General features: G+C 41.0%; 1 protein-coding gene and 1 long non-coding RNA gene across 2 annotated transcripts in view; one reads left to right on the plus strand and one right to left on the minus strand.

Annotated features, from left to right (window-relative positions):
- The window catches only part of SLC10A7 (solute carrier family 10 member 7), a 384,092-nt gene extending 367,976 nt beyond the window's left edge, over positions 1 to 16,116 (plus strand). The window contains exons 11-12 of the mRNA XM_063920592.1: positions 12,674 to 12,819; positions 15,845 to 16,116. Coding sequence (XP_063776662.1) covers positions 12,674 to 12,819; positions 15,845 to 15,883 — 185 coding nt within the window. The 3' untranslated portion in view covers positions 15,884 to 16,116. The remainder of the gene's footprint in view (positions 1 to 12,673; positions 12,820 to 15,844) is intronic.
- LOC134921438 (uncharacterized) lies at positions 858 to 25,022 on the minus strand. The gene is made up of 4 exons (XR_010177481.1): positions 24,953 to 25,022; positions 16,890 to 17,005; positions 13,899 to 14,094; positions 858 to 1,180 (listed from the first exon to the last, which is right to left on the minus strand). It is a non-coding gene; the product is annotated as an uncharacterized LOC134921438 (long non-coding RNA).

Consider the following 25,022-nt stretch of genomic DNA (forward strand, 5'->3'; position numbering starts at 1 on the left):
GGCAACTTCTCCACTGGCTCACTTCTCCACTTTTATCACTGCTTAGTACATGTCGCCCTAAGTCCCTTATGTATCACCCAATGATGAAAAATTAACACATGGAACGTTAACAGGGAAGGTGGGGCTCCATCATTTGTGGGCCCCAGCACAGCTGCAACCCCTGCACCTATGGTTCTTCCACCCTTGGTCATACATAATTTGAAAGCGAGTCTTTATTTCCACTGCATACGGAATGCAAATGAAATACAGATGGAATACTAATGTGACTATGTGCACATCCTAATGCGTACGCATCTGTGCGGTTGAACTGCCATACACAAGAGCAGGCGTCCTCATTTTCATTGGCACAAATACCTTTCCTGGGAGTAACTCTGGCTACATGCCCATGACGCAACCTGACACACCCACGATACCATTCCTTTGCATGTGTTCGCATTGTTGCTGCCCAGAAATGTCCTCTTAGCATCCACAGAGAATAGGATGAGATGCGCATGGTTTTGAGCCGTGCATACATTCCCAAAGATGTGCATGCACAGTATGCGCAACACTTCTATATGCTGGAGCCTCAGGATCAGGGCCTTAGCATGTGGGGCAGTCTTTTACAGAACTATGGCAGCCTGTAGTAAGCAACTTCTGAATGGTTATCCATGTAAATAAAGCAGAAAGAAACACCATATAATTCATCTTCTGCTACAACATCTTTATTCCCACTTTAATGATCCAGCGGAAGATGACAGAAATGACTGTGCTTGATACTGTTGTACAAGCTAAAATCTGTCCCTGCCCGTCATTATTTTTATTTTTTATCATTTTATTTTATAGCAGACAAACAGAAGTACATCTAAACACACACCAGCTTGATTCATTTCTTTTATTAGTACCTTTGCCATTGATTGATTAGTACTTGATATTAGTACTTTTTCTCTATTGATTGATTGCGGATGAAGTGACTATTTGACCTTTAATTATGAGGCTCCACATTGAAAATGACATTGAGCTATAGCTTCTTGTAATCCAGCTGGAATACCCGGCAGGAAGCCATTTGGAGTTCATTCAGGATGATCGAGAATGCCTGGAGAAAGCATTGTACTATCACTCGCATGCCTTGGCTAAACCTCCACACTGCATAGCTGCTTCTGAGCTGCTGTTTTGCATGTATTATAAATTACAGCAAATATATCTGGAGAAGAATGGACAGAAATGTTAGTCTTACTCCAAAGTTTTCATTATCTAATGGTGGACGGCACATCATTTTTAAATTGCTCTGCATTGTGCGTATTAACCTAGAGGAGCTGAGGAACAAATGCAGATTTTTTCCTAATATGACATATAGGTCAATATATACAGTAACTATGTTCTAGAGGATAGTGAACTGTGCGGTCTTACATTCATTTGGCTGTCAGAATGTCTCTTATTACCCCACCCCCACCTCAGTCACTGATTTAGGAATAATACACTGCTACTAATATAATGCAGTGCTTATATTTATCAAATTATGATTTTAATGCCTTTCACCTTTTTAATGACTACTTTTTTTTATTAAATAAAAAAAAAAAAAAAGACAATTAGTTCAAGTAGTATGCATTAATATGGAATGTATTCTCTGCTACCAAGACCTAGAGGCAGTTATCACTCGCTTTGGGATATGCCATCAGGGCAGACTTGCAGGGCTGGTACAAGTGGAAAATATCCCTTCATCACGGTCACAATTATACAGAGCTAGGGCCCTTTATTAGTGGAATTGTCATTTTCTTCTTTTAGTTGCTTTTTATTGACTTTTTACAGTAGGTAAGTATACAATGAAGTGCACTATCTTTCTTTTTTTTTCTCTTTTTACATTTATGAATATATATTGTCCGAAATGGAAAACGCTCATGTAATTTAACAAGACTTTTTATACGTCATGTATGATAATATTCTAGGAAGTGAAATGTAACGGTGTACACGTAAAATAAGTTCTAGTCTCCTTATGTCTGTTTGTAAGTTAGGTGGATCCTATATGGAATAACAGAACTCTTTATGTCTGTGAAAGTTAGGCAGACCCTATATAGAAAGACAGAACAGTTAACAATACGAATTAAGTTTAAAATTATTCTCCCACTATGTTAGTTATACTTTCCCCATTTTTTGGGAGGACAGGGGGTTCTAGGAAAGTAAAGAATACAAGCCCTTGCAATACCCATACAGTAGCCCTATCATTACCTTATTAACCCCAGAGGGTGAAACTGTTATTCTAAATATTTCTAAACTACTCTTTCATTCTTAGGGTGTGTACACACGGTGAGATTCGGACTTATCCGATTCTCACTGTGCGACGGGGGGCCGGGTCGGCACTTAGCCAGTATCGCAAGCACATAATGAGTGTGCTTGCAATCCTGGTTCTGTGCGATTTTAGCAAAGTGTCAATCTTGACTATCTCTTCTATAGAAATAGTCAAGATTGACTTGCCTGCACAGTCTATTTTTTCTGCCGATGCCAACCACGTGGGGCCGCGCATCGAATCGGGATCGCAAGGTGACTGTCACCTTGCGATCTGCACTATCTTTTCTTCCGATTCTGACTATATAGTCAGAATCGGAAGAAAAGATCTCACCGTGTGTACACACCTTTAGTGTATCTTTGTTTTTTATTTAAACAATTTTGTACATAACCTTATATTAGTGCTGCTTTCATTAAAGCCGTGAAGCAGACTAGAATTGCAGTGTTAGGATGAATCTTTATTTAACAATGTAATATGTTCTTTTTGAACCACAGTAATTAGAAGTTCTCCTGCAGGGGATCCTGGGGTGCTGTCACCTGTCCCAAACATAAAACATCTGACAGTTATTGGATATTACTGTCGTTACATCAAGCCCCAACACCTTATGTAAATACATACTTTATGTTGGTGTTTGTTCATAACACTTTTATTATGGTAAGAAATGCACCTGGTAAGAAATGCTGGACAGCAAACAGCACATCAGCTACTACATATGTGTCCTCATCATAGGCGTGCGCAGGGGGGGTTCCTGGTGCGCACAGGCACCCCCTAATGTCTGTCACCCCCTCACACACACCTGCTGATGCTACAGTATCGGTGATCGCAGAGTGTGCTAATTTATGTCCTCCCGCCCACTGCGCCCGCCACCCCCTCTGCTCAGTCTGGCTGTCATTCATTTGCATTGTGCAGCATCACTGACGTAATCCTACTCCCAGTTCCTCTATCCTGTGGGATGTGTCGTGATGATGTCATGCCACGTGCATGCCCGCTCATGCTCTCACCCATGCTCTCTCTCTCTTCATCATGTGCCAATGCCACAGAATACAGCGTTCCTCTTGGAGGAGGATAAATTCAAATTCAATAACAATATATATTTCAAGAGATTAGGAAATAACCTATGGTAACAAAATATACAAATTTAACAGATTTATATATTTATGTATATATATATATATATATATATATATATAATCTGTGCATCAATTCTCTATATTATTTAGTTTGCATTGAGTGCCAGTATGTGGTGGTAGACACGCCTGATAGGTGGTGCTAGACACGCCCATTAGGTGGTGTTAGATATGCCCAATAGGCGGTGCTAAACACGCCCTTCTAATCGTGCACCCCCTAATAAAATGTCCTGCGCACGCCTATGGTCCTCATACACCTAGCATCTGTGTCCATATGTTGTGAGACACCTGACATTTCACGTCTTATTTCCAGATGCAGCAAAACATCACTCAGTGTATCAGAGAAGCTGGGCTGTGACTTTACCCACACTGGAAATAGTGTTAAACATGTTCTAAATTGCAGATGAGTCACCGCAGAACTCTGCGACTGCTGCATGGTAGCCTTTCCTATACAGACTCAGTCGCACACAGATAGTCAAATGTTGCACATCAAATTGATCATTGTAATTCTAGCAGAGTAGTTTGACGGTTGTTTATGTGATTAAGATGCGTATTTTGAGCTGAAGAAGTTACAGTATATGACACATCTGTAGCTCTTTCTGTCCCCCTAATATGAAAATGGGCTACTTATTATCTTGATTGATGAAATCATAGTATTGCCAAACCACAATGCTTTATAAAGAGTTTTTATTGAAAATGAAACACTACAGCTTATTGTTGGCAAACTAATAGTTCCATACCTCCCAACATGACCCTCTCCAGGAGGGACAGAATGCTCTGCTCTTGGAATTCCCTTTTAATCTATGATTGTCCTCACCTGTCGTGAAACACCTTTCTTATCCATTAACCTGTTCAACACAGGTGATGGCAATCATACATTAAGAGAAAAGTCAATCTAGCTAGATAGGCACATTTGCAATGTTTAAATCGCCTTAACTCCCTATCTGAAGTTGGGACCACAGTGCCAATATGTGCGTATACACCAATATAATCATACTTGCGACCTTGGATCCCCGTCTGCCCAAAATATCGAAAGCAACGATTGTATCACCTTATTCACTCGGATGTCAGTCTACAGTCACGACAAACAAATCAGTAACAAATAATAAATCTATTGCTGATTCAGTATCCTTTGTGGAAAATGGTAAAAGGGGAATCTTGACATGGCTGCATTTTATGTAGTGATAGAGGAAAGTTTACACAAGACTACGTAGCAAGCCACATCATGGTTTAATTGTGCACGCCCACAAGAGTCTGCACTGCTGTTGGTGGAGCATCGCAAGAATGGTTAAAAGTTCATACACACTGCACTTTTGGCACGATGTGGCCCCATTGAATCTGGTGAATTTTAAACAGCGCATAAGATGTGATCCTTCAATTAGACCAGTTTTCAGCTGACCAAACATGATCGAAGTTGCGCACACACTTTTGCAATCTTGAAAGAAATAGCCGACTATTGTATAGGTGCATATTGAGCTTAAGGCGGTTGAAGTGGGTTGATCACCAGTGGGGGTGTCGTGAATAGTCTGAGCGGGAGGGATCAAATAAAAGGTGACAATTATCACTCTTCAGATCAGCAGTGCTGCAGCCAGTATGGGGGGAGGCACGGGTGGGTAGTATCCTGAAACTAAAGAGCCGCTGCCTATCCAGAGTGAGCAACATAGCTGAGACAGATTGTCTGCTGGCCTTGGATTGTTGGCAGCCCATACAGGCATGGCCCTAACTGCCATGTTACAGGCTGTGTTTGAAAAATGATATTTAGGAGCTGGTTGGTACTTTATCACCGTGCAATTTATCACTCTCCAAGGCTTGATAAATCTGGGCTTGTATCACATTGAATTTCAAATTGATAGCTATGCACTACTTGTAAGCATTGATCCTTATTATAAGATTGCTGGACTGCTATTCTATTGATATGAGTAACTACCATTCTGTACTGTATATCATGGTTCTGAAAGGCATGGATGGGATCAGTAGTTGGAGGGTATACTGGTCCTTGTAGTGCCATATTGGAGGATCTTGGGTGACACCAGATGAGGTGGCTGCCAGTTTAGAAATACATAAATGTGTGGGCCAAAGTAGGTTCTATTATGTAATTTAGGACCAGCAGAGAAGAGACGCCTTGCAATGGTTGGTGGCTTACTATATGTTTGCAAATATATATAACTGAGATCACTGCATTACTTTATCATGTAGGATGTCTCTTTTGCTGGACCATTGCATTGTGCTGGGGAATTGTTTTTATTTATTTTTCTTGTTTAAATTAACCCTTCCTCTACATTAACCTGGGGTGGACCAATAAATTGATTTGAGCAATTACTATTCTGTATATCACATTTATGAGATTTAATAAGATTAACATAGCAATTTTTTATGGGGATGGTAGGGGGGTAAATCAAAGCCGCATTACCTGTATTCCTAGTACTTTGAAGAAGTTCCTAGTATGGTAGATGTCCAATAGCATATTGGTCTAGGTTCCCACAACCATCTGTTTTATTCATCGTTTTAGTATATTCTACCAAAGTGAACTAATGGATGCCTTAGCCTGTTGGACACACTATGGGGGATATTCAATTGTTTGAAAAGTCGGTTGGGTATCTGTTTTTTCCTGTCTACTAGATAGGAAAAAACAGACACCCAACTGACTTTTCAAACAATTGAATACCCCCCTATAAGTCATGTCCATATCTTTATTTCTGTTTTTCTTATAGTTTTTGGAAGGATGGTTAAATAAAAATATATAAAGATAAACTACAAGTTTAGAAGTCGATACAAATTCATAGCGCAGATTCCAAAAAGAAAATAAAAAAAGCCACTGTGGATCTGTTACTTCCGTCTCACCCAGCATATGCATCCTTTGATCCCAGCATTTCTCAGATGTGTCCAGAAATGTCACCAAAGGCTTTACTTCCTGATGCCTCCCTATTCATCTGTACATACTGCTAGCAGTAGGTTTTTTATTAATATTTAGAAAGTTTGCCTCCAGCAGTACTAAAGTGAGCATCAGAGAAACAACAGTTGTTTACCACGTTTGAACTGAAGGATCTCGCCCCAGAGATATGCTTTCACTTGAAGTGTACATCTTTCAATCTCAGCTCCCAACAAAGAGATGCATGAATAACAATTGTCATTTCTGGGCCGTACCTCTCCAATTATTTATTTGGTTTGTGTCTTCCAAGAAATGCGCATAATGGAGAGAGACACTCAAAGCCCGATTGCTTCTTTTAATGACAGCACGTTCATATGTCTCTGTGACATGCGTGTGTACATAAAGAGAATAGAATAAACAGCCTCCTAAGAGAAAATTGTTAATGGCATTAACCTCCTTTGCTGGGGCATATCCTGAAGCATTTGTAGATGTAGATGTTACAATCATTTTCCACCTCTTTTGTAGCTGTTTAAAGCCCTGGTGCTGCCAGATATACATTGTAGACACCAGTTACTCCTGTACATTGTCACCCACATGAAGGAAGTTAAGTATGTTTGATTTATTGTCACAACCCCAGGCGGTTACTATAGGAGTCACAGTTGTAGCTTTCCTCAGAAAACCCTTATATGCTGTCATTATTAGGACATGAGTTTTATTCATTTCATTTTTTAATATTGTTTATATTGTATGTCTTACTTATGTGCGGTAAGAGCAGAAAGTCTTGTTAATTCACAAATACTGAGCATTTAGATCTAAAAATCCTAAAAAATAAAAAGCAGAAAGTCTTGTTAATTCACAAATACTGAGCATTTAGATCTAAAAATCCTAAAAAATAAAAAAAAAAAGTACTTAGTACACTATGGGGGAAATTAAGTGCCTTTATTTTTTTTTCGTGCCCACGATTGTGAAAACACATATCTCGGATGAAATTTATCCCGGAGATTATGTGTTTTTGCCCAGAAACTGGATTTTTTTTTTAACACGGGAATAAAATGGGCTTTAATTCAATTGCCCAGAAAAATAAATCTCCGTTTTTTTGGTGGGGTTTTGTGCCAAAATTTTCCGGGCACAATTCAATTTTCCCCCTATATGTGAACTAAGGTTCACAATTGAGGAAAAAGTAGTAAAATTAAGGAAAAAGTGCACAACATGGGAATGGCATCATATGGCACCAAAAGGACAGGGTTTCTTAATCACTTACTGTAACTGGCACAAAAACCGCTTAGAATTTTTATTTTTATTTTTTTTTCGTTTTTATGATTGAATCAGGTCAAGAACATCTATTTTAACGCTTATACAAAAAAAATTAACTTTTTTTTTTTTGTATTTGTAAAATATTAAATTTTTTCCAACATCATAAACGTCGCTGCCATCACCATCAGAACATTGGGACCATTGCAACTTTTATTTCCCCAGCAGCTACAGCCACCTGGTACACCATGGGGGCTGAGGGAGGGTGAACGTACACTTCCTAGTTGGCTACTCCTCCGTGGAATAGCTGGGTTGGGGTCCTGTCATGCTAACCAATCAGCAGCACGGCAGAAACTGGGGGGAGGGCACAGGGATGCAGACGACCCAGAAGTCACTCAGTGATCAGTGGCTGCTAGAAGAATATCTTCCAGCAGCTGGCCACTCTGTGTTCCTGACTGGTCACATTGTTTGTGACCATGTCAGATAACGCAAAGCCTGGTGTAGTCGCAAACGATGTGACCACGCCAGGAAAGTGGTTAATATATCTGGGTCCTCCTAAGTTGCCCACATATGCACTATTTGTTTTCTAATTCTAATCACCCTTTCGTTAGACACCTTTTTACACACATGGAAGAATGTAAATACACTACAATTTATTATGTGTAGTCAAAAGATTGCTCCTAAGTTCTTAAACCACATGTAACACATGTATAAACAGAAGGTGCGATACATAACATTGTGTTACAGCATTTTTGTGCTACATCAGTACTGGCAACTGGACAATCTCACTTGAAAAGATTATTGAATAAATATCCGTTTTTGCCTTTGTAGGCTCCCCAATGTCAGATATCTAATATGGGGATGCAGTCAAAATGCCAGCGGTCGGGATCCCGTCGTTCAGGAGACCGATGCCAGAATCCCAACAGCCATCATTTTGCCGACAGGCTGCCTCCCGACACCCACCCCTAATTCCCACTCGGTTGGTGGGTCCACGTCGGTATTCTGTCAGACGGGATGCCGCTGTCGGGATACTGGCAGCCGGCATCCCGTCAGCCGGTATATCATACCAGACCCCTTATATGTAAAAGATAGCAGTAATTAAAAGTGTAAGTGTTCTAATATACAAAGAAGCATTAAGCGTAAAAGGAACATCCAGATATCTAGTAGTAAGCACAAATACATATAAATGCTGTCCTAACCTTTTTATTACAGCGTGCTAGTATAATGATGACCAGCGTGACTCATTGGGCAAACTGGGACAATCATTTGTAATTATATGTATGCACAATCAGTGTGTATAGGTCAGGGAGGGAAGTCACTCCCAGCCTAGGAGTTTGTGTCTATTGGGCCCAGCTTAGGAAGTATGTATTTTTAGTATAAGTAATGATCAATATAGTGTGTCCAACTGTCACCTATTGTATAGAATCTGATAGATTTACCAAATCAACAACATATAGATATACAGTCTTTCTAAAGAGTCGTCATTCAGTTTGTACAAGTGACTCGAGTAGCTGAGACCATTTCGGTATCTTTCCTGTCCAGGTCAGTCACATTCACCTTTATGGACGCCGCAGCAATGCTAATTTCTTAGTTCCTTCAGGTGTGAATAGGGCTTGAACATTAATGTTCATATGAAATGTTAATTTGTGGACCTGAAACAAAGATACTGTACAGAAGTTTTTGTCTCCTCCTCTGTAAGATAAAATACTCCTTGTCCTGTCTGTTTAGAAGAAAGCTCTTATTTGAAGCCCTAACGTGGCAGATGTCAGCTGAAAGGGCTGCTTATGGATTATACTGCAGTGTCAAACTCTGTTGGGTAATTTTAGATGAATGTGTCATGTGTGACATGAAAAGATGGCAGGCTGTACATTAGTGATTTCCCCAGTGCTCGGAGCAGGTAGTAATGTGTTGGGAAGTGTTCTGCCTGTGCGGCATCCGACGTTAGCATTGGGAGAATCTGTTTGGAGAGAAATGACTTTAGTCAGAGAAGAATCCATTTGCAATGTGTGCTACCTAACATCTTTCAGACAATGCATTGTACTAAAGAGGCATATTTGATTAATGTTTTATAAACACTTTTCAGCATGACAGCTCAAAGTTCCTCTAAATGCGTGCCTGGTGCTCTCTTCCATAAAGTCAAATGCCATCTTATAAAGTCTCGCTGGAGCCTGTCAGCCATAGCGACTCAGAACTCCCACCTTAACAGCATTCAAATTATTTTGCTTCATTTATACTGCTTGGCGATAGGAAGATGAAATAAGCCATAGCCCTGCATTTGCTTAAATGTGTTATCTAGAGTGTGTTTATTCATGGATGTTTGTGCTCCTAAGTACTGCAGTGTGCTACTCTACTAGCTAAGACTTCTGAAAGATGTGACTTATTCTATTAGCTCAGATCAGTTTTGTTGCAGAATGACAGCTTCACTTATATTTATGGATCAACCACTTTCTCTTCAACTTGGAAAGCTTTAGGGTGGTATAATATGTCAACATTCATCGGGCGATATTCAATTGATTATTGCGCCCGATCTCCTTCCTGAAGTAACGGGAGATTGTGGAGGTGATATTCAGTTGGATCTCTTCTTCACACTGATCGTGCTCATAGAGGCTAAACCCGACCAAAGTGCTGGTCATGGTCGCAAAAGGTGCCGTTTGGGTGCCCAAACGGGTCACTTTTCGTGCATTTCAGCTCCAATATAATTGATATAGCCACTCAAGCTATAATTGAGTAGCTCCGTTTGGGTGCCATCTACTGACTGCCGACAGAAAAACAATTGAATCATCTCAACTTGAGAATGGCAAACTGGTCATAATGTCAACCTTGACCATTTCCACATTCATCATGCTTACATACTCCTTATGGCTGCAGCAGCTTCTGGTTCCCGGCGGTCAAGTAACAGTGCCTTCCAGATTAGAGCTGTGATCCTCCAGCGTTCTGGTATTTCTGTCGGGTGTGGTTCATAGGGTTGACCACACTTAGGTCGACAGTGTCTAGGTCGACCACTATTGGTCGACATGCATTAGGTCGACAGGGTTTCTAGGTCGACGTGAGGTTATTTTTTTTTTAAATGGAGTCGTTTTCTTCGTAGTGTGACCGGGAACCCCAATAAGTGCACCACGTCCCCTCGCATGGAACAATTCGCTCGCCATGCTTTGGGCAAGGTGCCTCGCTGCGCTCAACACAGGTTACCGTTCCCAATTGTAGTCCACGTGGATCGTAAAGTATGAAAAAATCCGATCGCACAGGCGTTCACAAGGTGATTGACAGGAGGAAGCCGTTTGTGGTTGGTAACTGCCCGTTTATTGGGAGTGTCCGGAAAAACGCAGGCGTGCCCAAGCATTTTCACGGAGGGTGTCTGACGTCAGCTCGGGCCCCGATCAGCCTGTTGTGATTGCACTGTAGGAGTAAGTCCTGGGCTGCGCAGAGAATGCACACAGTGAATTTCAGCAGCTCTGCGTACACATAGGATTGCACACTTGCATGGCGAATTTACACTCCCTCTGGAGGCGGTGACTATGTGAACGCAAGGCAGCAAAATTAGCAGCCCAGCGATCAGGTCTGAATCACCCCCATTGTATGGTCTATTCACTTCACTTTGTTTCAGGCAACATTATAGTGTCTTCTCTTGCTCCTCTCCCTTCCCACACACCCCTCATCACTATTAAGGGGCAATTTAATTATATACTCGTCCACGAGTAAGTTCAGCTATATGTCACAGATACGGTACTGCCGGACTCACAAAATTCTGTTTGCAGCCACATAAGCCCCTGTAATCGACAACGTAACTTACAAGCGTGAAGCAACCACAACCCCCCACAAATGGTTTTCAAAACAGTCACCGCTTGACTGTTTTATGTGAACTGACTTACAACCGCAACACCCCTGTGTATTCTTGGGTGAGCTATGCAGTCCATGTTCCCAGCTCCCCTACACACTGTAACAATATCGCAGGCCATAGGAAGAAGTCCACGTTGTGCCATGATCTGGTAAAGGTGTGGGGAGGCCACTGTCACCTCCTGATATCTTTTTCCTTAGACTGAAGCCTGATCATCAGCCACTGACTAGTCCTCTCCAGGGCATAACACTCTGAGGAACTTAAATAGTGTTTTCTGCCAATGCATCAGTAATGCTGGATAGCTACAGTATCTTCAATGGCTTCACAAAAGGGAAAGCTTTGAAAAACTGGCATTTGAGTTTCCTAAACTGCGAATCTGTATTTTGAATTTTTTTAAACTGTGTTTAACAACAACCCCCCCCCCCCCCCCCCCCCCACACACACACACACACACACAATTTTTTTAAATAAATGTCTAACTTCTTAAAAATGGCTACTTTTGTCATAATCCATGTATGGAAGAAAGGGTCAATTCAATATGTTGAGATTTTACTTTGATGCAATTGTGAAAGGTATAATTAAACAGAACTACATGGTATTTACAATTGCTAGTTAGAACTACTTCGGGAAAAAACTCTTAAGTACATGATTTATAATTTGTAACCGGCATCGTACCTTTAAGGGAAAATAATGGCCCTCATTCCGAGTTGATCGGTCGCAAGGCGAATTTAGCAGAGTTACACACGCTAAGCCGCCGCCTACTGGGAGTGAATCTTAGCTTCTTAAAATTGCGACCGATGTATTCGCAATATTGCGATTACTAACTACTTAGCAGTTTCAGAGTAGCTCCAGACTTACTCTGCCTGTGCGATCAGTTCAGTGCTTGTCGTTCCTGGTTGACGTCACAAACACACCCAGCGTTCGCCCAGGCACTCCCACCGTTTCCCCGGCCACTCCTGCGTTTTTTCCGGAAACGGTAGCGTTTTCAGCCACACGCCCCTGAAACGCTGTGTTTCCGCCCAGTAACACCCATTTCCTGTCAATCACATTACGATCGCCGGAGCGAAGAAAAAGCCGTGAGTAAAAATACTATCTTCATAGTAAAGTTACTTGGCGCAGTCGCAGTGCGAACATTGCGCATGCGTACTAAGCGGATTTTCACTGCGATGCGATGAAAAATACCGAGCGAACAACTCGGAATGAGGGCCAATGTTATCAAAGTGATTATTTTAATGTTAGGTTTAATAATGTATATTACTGAACATTGTAAACTAATTCTCTTTCTGTAAAGTACCACCTAAATTTCAGCAATAGCTTTGTCTTGTCCTCAGGAATTCCTATGCTGAAGATCGTGTTTGCAGGATACGAGCACCTTTCATTAATATCTGTTCCCTTGTTGATTTATCACCCGGCTCAAATTCTTCTTGGAAGTGTATTAGTGCCAACGATAAAATCCTGGATGCTTTCCAGACAAAAGGTAATCAGTATGACTTTGTTTTTAATCACAATGTTGAGCTCTGTTTCAGTTTAGTTAATGCAGTGGTACATTGTGTTGTACAGCTGTGTTGCAGTTGTTGTTGTTTTAATAATAATTAGAAAAAAAAACATTCATCCCTCCTTAAATGCATTATTTTTTTCATGAAAGCAAATTAAGTTGTTTTAATAATAGGTTTATTACTACTGTTGATCAAAGATGCAAATCTGCACTAAAAATCAGCAGTCAGACATTGCATTTCTCTGTGCAAGTTTTAGAAGGCTGTACAAAGCTACTTGTAAGTTGGTTGATATGGTATATACCTTTAGTAAATAACCTTAAATCTTATTTGGTTTGCTATCCATTTCTCTGATAAATCATTTGGCTAATGGTTGTCAATCCCAGGTTGTCTCTTCCTAGATCACGCATACCAAACTAATATTTTGTAGCTGTATCAGGTGAACAAGATTACAATCATGAAATAGTAGCACAAAGACAAAATATATAATGAAAATACTACAGTAAATAATGTTAGCATATGAACACAGTTTCAATCCTGATTAATCACTTTCAAGATCATCTTCATATCAAGGAGACTGAGGCATGATTTTTCTTTATACACCAGAAAGGTTCCAATGAACCATTCATCCTGCAATAAATATATACATTCTCAAGTATTCTAAAATTCCTTATACTATTTTTAGACAGAGGTGGTAGTAGTACTCTATCGAAGGCTTTTATTATAAAGATATATTGTTTTATATATTGTTTACATACTGTATGCTAATAAAACAATTGAACAACATCCAGTCTATTTCCAATTGGTCTTATTTATCATTTGTATCTAGTCTTTATTTACCACATCATCTAGGTATATCTAAAATCTGACTTGAAGAATTATAACCATACATGTATTCATTTATTTATTGATTAACAGTTTCTTATATAGCGCAGCATATTCCGTTGTGTTTTACAATTAGAACAACAGTAATAGAACAAAACTGGGGAACAACAGTAATAGAACAAAACTGGGTAAAAACAGACAGACATAGAGGTAGGAAGGCATTCAACATTAAATTTACCATACTGTCATGATTGTGTGTACAGGGCCTGGATCAGAGTCTATACGTAATACATCCACAATGCATGCTTGAAAATAGATGCGGATCTCCAATCGGTGTGCATAGTCGACCTCCTCTATGCAGCCACACTACCTTTATACTTCCACTTGTGAAAGTAGTGGTCATCATTATCAGCATGTGTTTGCACCAGCCCTATCTGTGGTGCAAAAGATTCATGTAAAATTAGATGGTTCCCTGCGTACACTCGACTCTAAGCTCACATTCCGTCTGAACCCACTGCAAGTGCCCCATTTCTGCCCAGTTACATCCATTTAGCTGTCAGTGGGTATATAGGAGCTCAAAACCACAATGTTTAATAATATATAGAGAGAGCAAGCTAGATAGACAGATATAGACATATACAGGAGATATATAATGTGCTTTCATTATATGTATACCTGCACTTGTTAGGTAATACATGATGCATATAATAAAGTCTTTTGTTTCATAAAAACTGAATATCACGTTACATACATGAATTTTATGTCACTTTATCATAAATGAAAAATAATGAATACTCATTTCACATGAGGGTACAGTTTTTAGTATGTTTCATTGTAATTACTTTTATCCAAAAATGTTTTTAATTCTGCTAAAAGTTAGACCTCACCAAAAGAAAATGGGCTGTATGGTGGTAAAATATTGTTCCGATACAGAAACTACATTACCTATTGAACTGAATTGAATACGTTTATTAAACCATGATAACTATGCAGCTCTTTTTTTTTTCTCTCTCTTTCTAAAACAATAACTTGCACTTGAGCAAAGAAGATGGCTTTTCATTTATTAAATGAACTCTTTGAGAAATCTTTTGATGCTTTCAAAGTGTGTGTGGCAAAAAGTAAAATGTCTCTTTAAATAGTTTCTCTGCTTTAGATGCAAAAGAAAATGTCATGAAATCTATTTTACCTTCCTCAGTAATTAAGTCAATCATGAACAATTCTTTGCTGTCATATTGTAATATTGTTTTGCCCCCTGTGGCTTTTGGAAAACAACGATGACACCTATTTCTGCTGCTAATGTGGGACTGGTGTTAAATATTTAGAGCTTTGAATTCTGCATTTCTACTTCTGGAGTGTGACTGAAATCTCAAAGCAGTAGAAGTCTTTGTACAAAGAAATTTCGTAGTATAAGTGTTTACTAAAGTTAGACTTTATCAGGAAAAGATGCTGTTTTTATTTTGCGTTACACAAGTCTATCCTAAAAGCGCTATTCTTAAAACATCTTTTTCTTTGAAGAGGTCTGAGTATACTGCAGATACATTGTGTATGTAGAGCCACCAGACTCACTTTTTAACAGATATTTTGAATGTTACAGAAAAGGTTTGATACTATTGCAGGAATTAAACCATGGGATCTCCTTTGTATACCAAATCCTATCACATCATCCTCCTCCACCTAATCCCTCGTATGTACAGATGTGTCCACTTACATCTAGCCTCCTGGCACGTTAAACAGCCCTTCTGGTCACGCCATGCCGTAGCGTGACTCGGTAGCCCTGAGCATCTTGTTGTGTGACTTTTTCCATTAAAATGCGTCTTACGATTCTAATGGGAGGCACAAGCAGCTTATGCTGATTAAAATGATATTCGTCATGACTATATTCTGTGTCCTGCTACAGCTGTAACTGCATACAAAATGCTATGCTACAGTGTGTTCCTAGAAATCACTATAACATACTATTTTGTATGCAAATACAGCTGCAGACACGTGAAAAATTTTTGTATATGGCCATTACGTGAGGTAAGATTTTTATATGGCCATTAGGAGATGTACTTTGACCATATAATTATACTTGTAACTTGGAATATTGAATTTATAAAGAAAGCAATATTACGATATAAAATATATAGTCGTAAAATCCAATTGGAATTTTTAATTTCTAATATTTTTCTTTCTTTGTTTCAGGCACTAAAATTAACAAGGCAACCAAAGGTCCCATTATAACGGCAAGAGAAAGGAGTGTAAATATGGACAATATTGTACATACAGACATCAGACAAAAGACTTGTGTCTGGGAATGTTTGCTTCAATGCATATTTTATTTTTTTAAATAAAGATCTAAGTGCCTTATGGATGCATTTGGTGAATACTTAGTTTGAAAAGAAGAAGCCATGTTTATGTCCTAACTCATCTCTTTGTATTTTTTTTTAATTTGGAAAATAAAGATTTCAAGAGCCTTTTGTTATCTTTCTACGTTTGTTTATAAAGTCTTAATTAGCTTTCTTTAAGATACATACGGGGGAAGGGATGCGGTTGAGAAGCCGGTTGTCGGGATCTCTGCAGTCGAAATGCTGACGCTGGAATGCCGACAGCTGGCATCCTGACTGTAAGTATAGCAGGCGGGTTAGGGTTAGGCACTAAGGGGGTAAGGTTAGGGTTCGGTTTGCGAGAAGGAAGGGTTAGGAGAGAGGGGGGAACAGACTTACTCTCATCCCGTCTGCTGGGAAATCACATTGGACCCATGGGGGAGATGTAAAAAACATTTGAAAGAGATACAATGAAGTTACCCACAGAAACCGGTCAGATTCTTAATTTTATAGACTACACTAAATAAATGACAAAAGCTATTTAGCTGCTATGTTCAAATTATCCACTTGATTTCTCAAAGGTTTGATACATCTCTGCAAAATGTGAATTTGCATATCTAGTACAAAATGGTTATTCTTTGGAATAGCGAAGCAATTTGTAAAGAATGGGTAGTGAGGTGGCACAGGGATTAGCATTGCTGACTTCTGCATTATGCTCTGATCAGGGAGCTATCCATGTGACAGAGATGTGACATTTACACGGAGTCAGCAGTATCAGAATTGTATCTTATGTAATAATATGTAAAGGACAATTGTTTTCCATTGGCCCCAAGAACAACATGGTTGCTAGTATGTGTCCTGTGAGTGACCTGATCAATACACAAACCTAGGAGGAGGAAAATTAATTAGTGATTAGTACCTACCAAATGTGGTACAAGGAAGGACATCCTCTGACAGGGTCATGGAACCCAAGGCTCATTGATGTGCGTGGGAAGAGAAAGCTAGCCCATCTGGTTCAGTCCCACTGGTGTACAAATTGCTGTAAAAGGTAATGATAGATGTCAGAACACACAGTGCATCACAGATTGCAGCGTATGAGTCTGCATAGCCGCAGACCAGTAAGCATGCCCATGCTGATCCCTGTCCACTGCCAAAAATGCCAACAATGGGCAAATGAGTGGACCATGGAACAATGTAGGATAGTGACCTGCTCTTTTGAATCATGTTTTCTTTGACATTGTGTCGACAGCCGTGTGCATTGTACCTAGGGGAGAGTCTGAGGAGGCAGTGTGATGCTCTGGGCCATGTTCAACTGGAAAACCTTGGACTTTCATGTGGATATTACTTTGGCATGTATCACCTACTTATATATTGTTACAGACCAAGTGCACCCCTTCATGGCAACTGTTTTGCAAAGATTGTTCAGGAATGGTTTGAGGAACATAAATAGTTAAAGGTGTTGTTTTGACGGATTCGGTATGATATACCAATGGACAGGATGCCGGTGGTCAGAACACCGACAGCGGCATCCCAACCATGAGAATACTGACAGCCCCCAAAAACTACCCTAACCCTCCCTTGTGGGTGCTTAACCCTAACCCTCCCTTCCGTGCTGCATAAACCTAACCCTCCACTCTTGGTGCCTAACCATCCCATTGTAGGTGCCTAACCCCCTTCTAATGCCTAAACCTAACTTCCCACTCCTTGCAGCAAGATAGAAGCATATACCGCTAAAGGAGCGTTCGGTATTCCTGGTGTCTGTATTTTGATGCCGGGATCCTGATCCCCGTTGGGATTTTGTTGCCTGCATTATGCCGCCAGTCAGAATTCTGGCATCAGTAGTTTGGCCGCCGGGATCCCGTCTGGTGGCATTGTACCTACATCCTTTCTTGACCTCCAAAATCCCCAGTTCTCAATCCGAACAAGCATCTGTGGAATGTGGTGGAAAAATAAGCGAGCCACGGAGGCCCCACCTCGCAACTTATAGGACTTGGAAAATCAGCTGCTAACTTCTTTATGCCAGATACCACAGGACACCTTCAGTGGTCTTGTGGAGTCAAAGTCACGATGGGTCAGAGCTGTATTGTCAATATGAAGGAAACCTATACAATATTAGGCTGGTGGTTTCAATGTTACGGATATATAAATCAATGTTAATGATAACTAAAGGATCATCTAAGTGGAACTTTGCAAATCCGCAAAACAGACTATTTGCACAAAATTTATCTCAACTCCACGCATCTATAATTCTCATGTATGATGCATAGTAAAACTACAGGCATTTAAGCATGTGAACTAATTTTAGTGTAGCCATACAGCATGAGTAAGTCGTGTGTCCAGTTCTCATATGTAGTATTTGACACAAAAAAAGTAATAAAAAAAGATACCCATTAAGTGTGTTAGATGCTATTGAAGTATTGAGTCAAAATGCCAATAGTGTAAATGAGAACTTAGGACCTTATTCAGCTTCAGTTGCAGTTTTGATATTTTAGCAAAACTGCAACTGGCTGCGATCGGATGCTGGGGGCCGCCCAGCTTGCAAATACCTGGCAGCAATGCGATTGCAATGAAATTGTGATTGCATCGCTGATTTGTAGAATCCCCTCTGCCTCCGCAGTCAGGCTTCGAAGGCAGGCACGGGGCAGCCATTTTTCGGGTCACATTGGCAGTGTGTGATGGTAGCCACCCCCATTTCTGATGACATGCCAGCCAAACGGCGAGTCGCCAGCCTGCAAAAGCCTCTGCCTGTCAATCGGGTAGAGGCGATCGCATCTCACTGTATGCGCACACGCAGTACAGCTGCTGCGCATGTGCACAGGGCATTAATAGTTAAGTATGCGATCGTATAACTGATGTGATCCTTACTGAATAAGTCTCTTAATGCAAAAGGTTTGCAATAACAAACACAAAGTATATAATGGATACTTACTGAAAAATATACCTATAAGCTCTGAATTAAGTCCAATAATTTAATGTCAATAGTAGAGAAAAGTCAAGGCATCAGGATAATGTAGTAGTCCAAGAAGCATAAAATCCAGCATGAATACACTTTCCTGGGACCACAGTGAATTCAGAAGACATCACCTTGAGAGGATTGCCTACCTCCACCTTACCACATGCCTTTCTGCCCACTCTCTTCTCACTCCAATCTGATCTCACTTCCAAATTTAAGGCTCAATCCAATTAGCCTTGAGTTCCCTCACAGTGCAAGTAAGTGCGGCTGTATGCCACACTTACAGTACCACTGGACAAGATTTTTGTTTGTAAACCCATAAAGCTGCGTACAAAAATCTGTAGGCCCTTAGTGAGATTAGGCTGCGAGGGGGGGGTGAATTGTGGTGCCGTTGCCAGTGTTTTATACACCATTGCAATAGAAACTCGCCCCCTTCACAGCTAATTGGATTGACCCCTAAGAGTCACTTCTCTCTCCTCATCCTCCTTCCTCGGTCACCTTCAACATGGTCTACTATCATCTCCTCTGCATCATCTATTCCATAGGCCTCTTCAATTCCTTTATGTTCTCCTTTTACCTGTCCAAACCATCCTCTACCATTACCACCACCTCCCCCTCATTTTTCTATTTGTTGTCCCCAAAGGGTCCATCCTTTACCCCCTTGTCTTCTCTGTCTACACTTCCTCCCTTGGAAATCTCATCAGCTCCTTCAGCATCCAATAACACCTCTTTACAATAAAGATAATGTAGTTCTCTCCGGATCTCTGTCCTCACTTATGTGTCTAACTGCCTTTCTTCCATCTCATTGTGGATGTCCAAGTGCTTCCTGAAACTTAATATAGTGGAGACAGTCTTCCCTATTTTCTGATCCCTCCATTCTATCTGTTGACATAACCGTCTCTTGTGTCCCCGTGTCTGCTGTCTGTCAGCCTGTATTCTGCTCTCTCCTTTAATACCCACATTCAAGTAGTGTGTCAGTCCTGCTGCAGTCACCTCTAACATCTCTAGGATTTGTTTTTCCTCACCCTAGATGCTATTAAAACGATTTGACTACTGTTACCTCTTTTCTGGCCTCTCTCTATGCTGCCTTTCCCCTTTACAATCTATCCTTAATGCTATTGTTCGTCTCATTTCCTCTATCACCGCACAGCTTTTTTCCTTTTTCACTGCAGTGAAGTGGACATTGAAGGGGCATCCACGTGGAGTGCTGTGGGGTAGACATTGAAGGGGGGGGGGCGGGGGAGTGCTGTGGGGTAGCTATTGAAGGGGGAGGGAGAGTGCTGTGCCTCCAAGGGGAGTGCTGTGGGGTAGACCGTGAAGGCCGAGGGAGACTGCTGTGGAGCGGACATTGAAAGGGCCAGTGTAAGTTTGGTTACGCTGCCAGGGGGGTGCTGTGGGGTGATTATTGGAGGGACCAGGGGTAGTGCTGTGAAAGGTGAACATTGAAGTTGCGTAGTACTGTAAGGTGGATATTGAAGAAGAGGGAGTGCTGTGAGACGTGGACAGTGAAGTGGGGGGGGGGGAAATGCTGTTAGAGGTGGACATTGAAGGGGGAGTGCTTAGACGTGGACAATTAAGTGGCTAGACTGCTGTGAGAGGTGGACATTGAAAGGGCCAGTGTAAGTTTGGTTACGCTGCCAGGGGGGTGCTGTGGGGTGATTATTGGAGGGACCAGGGGTAGTGCTGTGAAAGGTGAACATTGAAGTTGCGTAGTACTGTAAGGTGGATTTTGAAGAAGGGGGAGTGCTGTGAGACGTGGACAGTGAAGTGGGGGGGGGGAATGCTGTTAGAGGTGGACATTGAAGGGGGGAGTACTTAGACGTGGACAATGAAGTGGCTAGACTGCTGTGAGAGGTGGACATTGAAAGGGTTCTGTAAGAGGTGGCTAAAAGTTGCCAGCCAGCCCCTGATTACATCTATTCCCTGTGCTGCTGTTCTGCTCTCACTAACATCTGCTTCACGAAACTCCAGGCATACAGCATAAGTACCTCTATTTCCCAATAATTCAATCAGATATGATGGTCTGAAGAATGGTGTTTATTATATAACTGAGGAAATTGGTAACACTGTAAACATAAACAATAAAATGCAATTACAATCTGCAATACAATGCAAACATAACATATAATACCCCTTTTTTCCACTAGCTCAAAAAACACGGGTAAATGCACTGGGGCGCGCATTTACCCGTATTTTTTGCTAGTGGAAAAGGGTACCCCTGCAAAAACCCGGATCAAGTGACCCATGAATCCTACCCGGGTAGCTACCTGGGTAGGACACGGGAATGATCCGGGTAGGGTTGTAGTGTAAACGGAAGCCATGTCGATGCGACACAGCTCCCTTTTACACTGTATGGAAGGGCGGCGCTGGGAGATCATGTGATCTCCCAGCGCCGCCCCTGCCGCGTCACTAGCAGCGTCACCAACCCGGCAATATGCCGGGTTGGTGAGCGCAGTGGGAAAGGGGGCTGAGCACGGGCCGCAGCCGGGTAGCACCCGTGTCAGGCTCCCGGCTGCGACCCGTGCTTAGTAGGTGGAAAAGGGGTATAACATAGCTCAGTGGGGGTAATTCCAAGTTGATCGCAGCAGGAAATTTTTTAGCAGTTGGGCAAAACCATGTGCACTGCAGGGGGGGAAGATATAACATTTGCAGAGAGAGTTAGATTTGGGTGGGTTATTTTATTTCTGTGCAGGGTAAATACTGGCTGCTTTACTTTTACACTGCAATTTAGATTGCAGATTGAACACACCCCACCCAAATCTATCTCTCTCTGCACATGTTATATCTGCCCTCCCTGCAGTGCACATGGTTTTGCCAAACTGCTAAAAAAAATTCCTGCTGCGATCAAATTGGAATTACCCCCAGTATGCATTGTCAATGTGTTAGAGTACATAGGAAATCATAACATGCAAACATACATGCCTGAGCACATGCAAATGATAGCAACAGTGTAAATAATACAGCTGGCAAACATGACTGTCAGCAGATCTATAGCGACAAATTTAGAGTTAGAATTTCTTAGCAGGGATGCTATGCCGAGGGAAAGATGGATCCATGTCCATCTCTAGCTGAGACTGTATGGAAACTAAAAATGGAGACTGCCTCTGACGTACCCAGAATGCACTGAGAAACTTACTAAGGTGACTTGTGAGGATCAAAAATGAACCTCCTATCAAAATGACTACTAGGTATAGCTTATATAGGAACAATGCATAAACCAAATATATGCTGAAAGACATGATACTCCCTGTCTGGTATCATCATTTAAACTCTAAGGGGTAAATAGATGTGAGTTCTATTTAAGATGGGACGTTTCCCATAGCAACCAATCATATTCCAGGTATTATCTTCCAGAGGGTGCTAGATAAATGAGAAGTAGAATCTGATTGGTTGCTATGGGCAACATCCCATCTTAAACAGAACTCCCATCTTAGTAAATTTACCCCTGAGACAGTAACAATAAGATCAGATCAGATACTAGTCTGAGAAACAATTTAGGGGGTTATTCAGGTTGGATTGCAGATTCTGCTACAATCTGCCCCCGTTTTCCCTGTCCCCGCAGTGGTCTATCGCCGCACCCACCTGCCCCATAAATGCCTCTACCTATCAATCAGGTGGGGGCGTTTACAGCTAATGTGATGCGACCGCATTGGCCTGCATGAGTACGCACAGGATGGGACCTGCGTGAGCACATGAGTGCCGGGAACTAAGAAATTGCGGTTGTATTGTGTTGCGATGTAAATTGAATAATCCCCTTGCTTGCAGATCTTGATCCTAGCCTCACGGACCTTCCCATACTTGCTTGGGAATGTTTTGGTGACAAGTTTTAAAGGCTACTCATTACTTTGTGATTGACAATCTCTGACGAGCATGTCGTCACCAGGTTTTAGGTTAGGTTTGGCAACTTGCCACTTGTAAGGTAGAGATATACTGTAATTTTCACTTGTACCAAAAGGTGTTTGCAAGGCTTTGAACTTGTCTCCATTAACATTGAATAATCTTTAATGTTGAACTCTCCAGAAGGAGCATAGATAGTACTATTCTTATGAGTTTGAAGAAGCAGAAGTCGATCTTTTGGGTCATTAGAAACTGAAGTTAACGGTCTGGCATTGACAATAGCTGAAACTTCAGCCATGAAAGTTAAACTCTTGTAAGTCTTGCAGTTCCTACTTGCAGGATGATGGAATCAAGGATTCTGTGGATTATGCTGATTATCCTTTCCCAGTTCTCTCCCATATGAGAAGCATGAGGTGGGCTGAAAGTCCATGTGCAACCTTGCACACTTAGGTATCACTCCACACTTTTAGTGTTGATGCTCGAGCAAATTTGTAATTCTTTGGCTGCTCCAATGCAGTTAGTGCCTCTGTCAGAGCAAATGTGTTTTTACAGGGCCATGGATGGCAATGAAGCACCTAAGGGCATTGATGAAGCTTGAAATGTCTGTTGATTAAGAACCTCAATGTGGACATCTGTGATGCTCATACAGGTGAATACAACTGCCCAGTGCTGCTTGTTTGCATTCACTTCTCTAGAGTGTCAGGTAATGACAGTCCAGGGACCAAATACATCAATATCAACATTGGAAAAAGGAGGGTCCATACAACGCCTTTCTGCTGGAAGATCATCTTCTGAATCTGAGAAGTACCACAAAGTTTTGTGTTGCTTACACAAATTTTCGCATCAGTAATCCAGGACCCAACTTTTGCCATCATCCATTGTTTCCAATTATAGTGTGTCCTCTATGGACATTGCCACCTGGTCATGGTTTTTATTCTTTTGAAGACTGTGTTTCCCAGATGACCTTGGTAGTTATCACAGCCGTGGTTGTCGCTAGGAGAGTCTATGACAGTACAATGTAGTAATTATTTTAGGAAGTGATTGTGACATGCTGGAAAAGGGAAGGGTATCCGTTTTCTAAATGTCAGGTAAACATGCTGTTAGAAGCTGATTTGTGTACATCACCAAGACATACTTCTCCTATTATGACCCATCCTAGGTCTAGTCATTGGGCTTATGGTGCATTGTGTGGAACATTAATCTGACTTCAGGATTTGTGGACTCACAAGATATCTCCCAGTAAGTAGGGTTATCTGGGCTTGTGGATCCAGTTTTGGTATCAGATGTGCTGTACGTTTCAAATGAGCATGATGAATAGCTGCATCTTATATAGGAATTTCAGACCTATTCTCTGGGATCTTGTTGCATTCAGTGATAGTTGGTAAGGGAAGGCATCTATGGACCTGACTTGATAACCAGTAGTAGTTCTTCCTGTTGTCTCAAAACTCCCAGCACAAGTCTTTAGGGAGTAAGGAGTGTTGGGGTCTTTGATATTGAAGGTCTCAAAGAAGGTTGATCTGGCTAGAGATTTGTTACTTTGGTCATCTAGGATTACATAAAATTTTACAGATTTGTCTGGCTGGTGTCAGAGTCAGATATATTAGATGAAGGCATTTCTTAAAACAGGTCGTCAGTTATATTAAGATTGATAATGGTTTAGGTTACGACTTATAAATACAGTATATAAAAGGGATTTTCACAGTATATAAAAAGCATTTAAAAGGGATTTGCAACGAAAAGTAGTAAAGTCACTTTTTAACTAGCCAGCACAGACATTGTGTACTATTGGGATAAAAGAGATTTGTGTACACGGTATACAAATTATCTACAGTTTGGACTTATTCTGTTCTGTATCTCTTTAGGAAACGTCTAGTGACACTGCAAAAGTGATTGCAACATGCAGCTATTAAATGTGATCAAGACAAAATTCTTACATTCAAAATTTAGTTTTGTATATTTATAAGTTTGAATAACTATGCTCATGTTTAGACTTGTTTTAAGCAGCATAAGAAAAAATGCATTGTTTAATGTAAATACCAAATATCCATGGCATATATGTATGTGATAATATATATATAATGTTTTTAGATCCATCAAGAAATGCATGTTAGATGATTGTTTATAGTTACATTGGCCCTGAATATCAACATTCCCATGATACTGAAACATAAAAAGACATTCTAGAGAGATACTGACATTGTATTTGGATGCAGACCATGATGGCATCCATGCGGCAGGGACTTCAGGACAAAGGGCAGAATAGACC

Source organism: Pseudophryne corroboree, chromosome 1 (genome assembly GCF_028390025.1).
Source record: "Pseudophryne corroboree isolate aPseCor3 chromosome 1, aPseCor3.hap2, whole genome shotgun sequence".
In the NCBI taxonomy this organism is placed as follows: Eukaryota; Metazoa; Chordata; class Amphibia; order Anura; family Myobatrachidae; genus Pseudophryne; species Pseudophryne corroboree.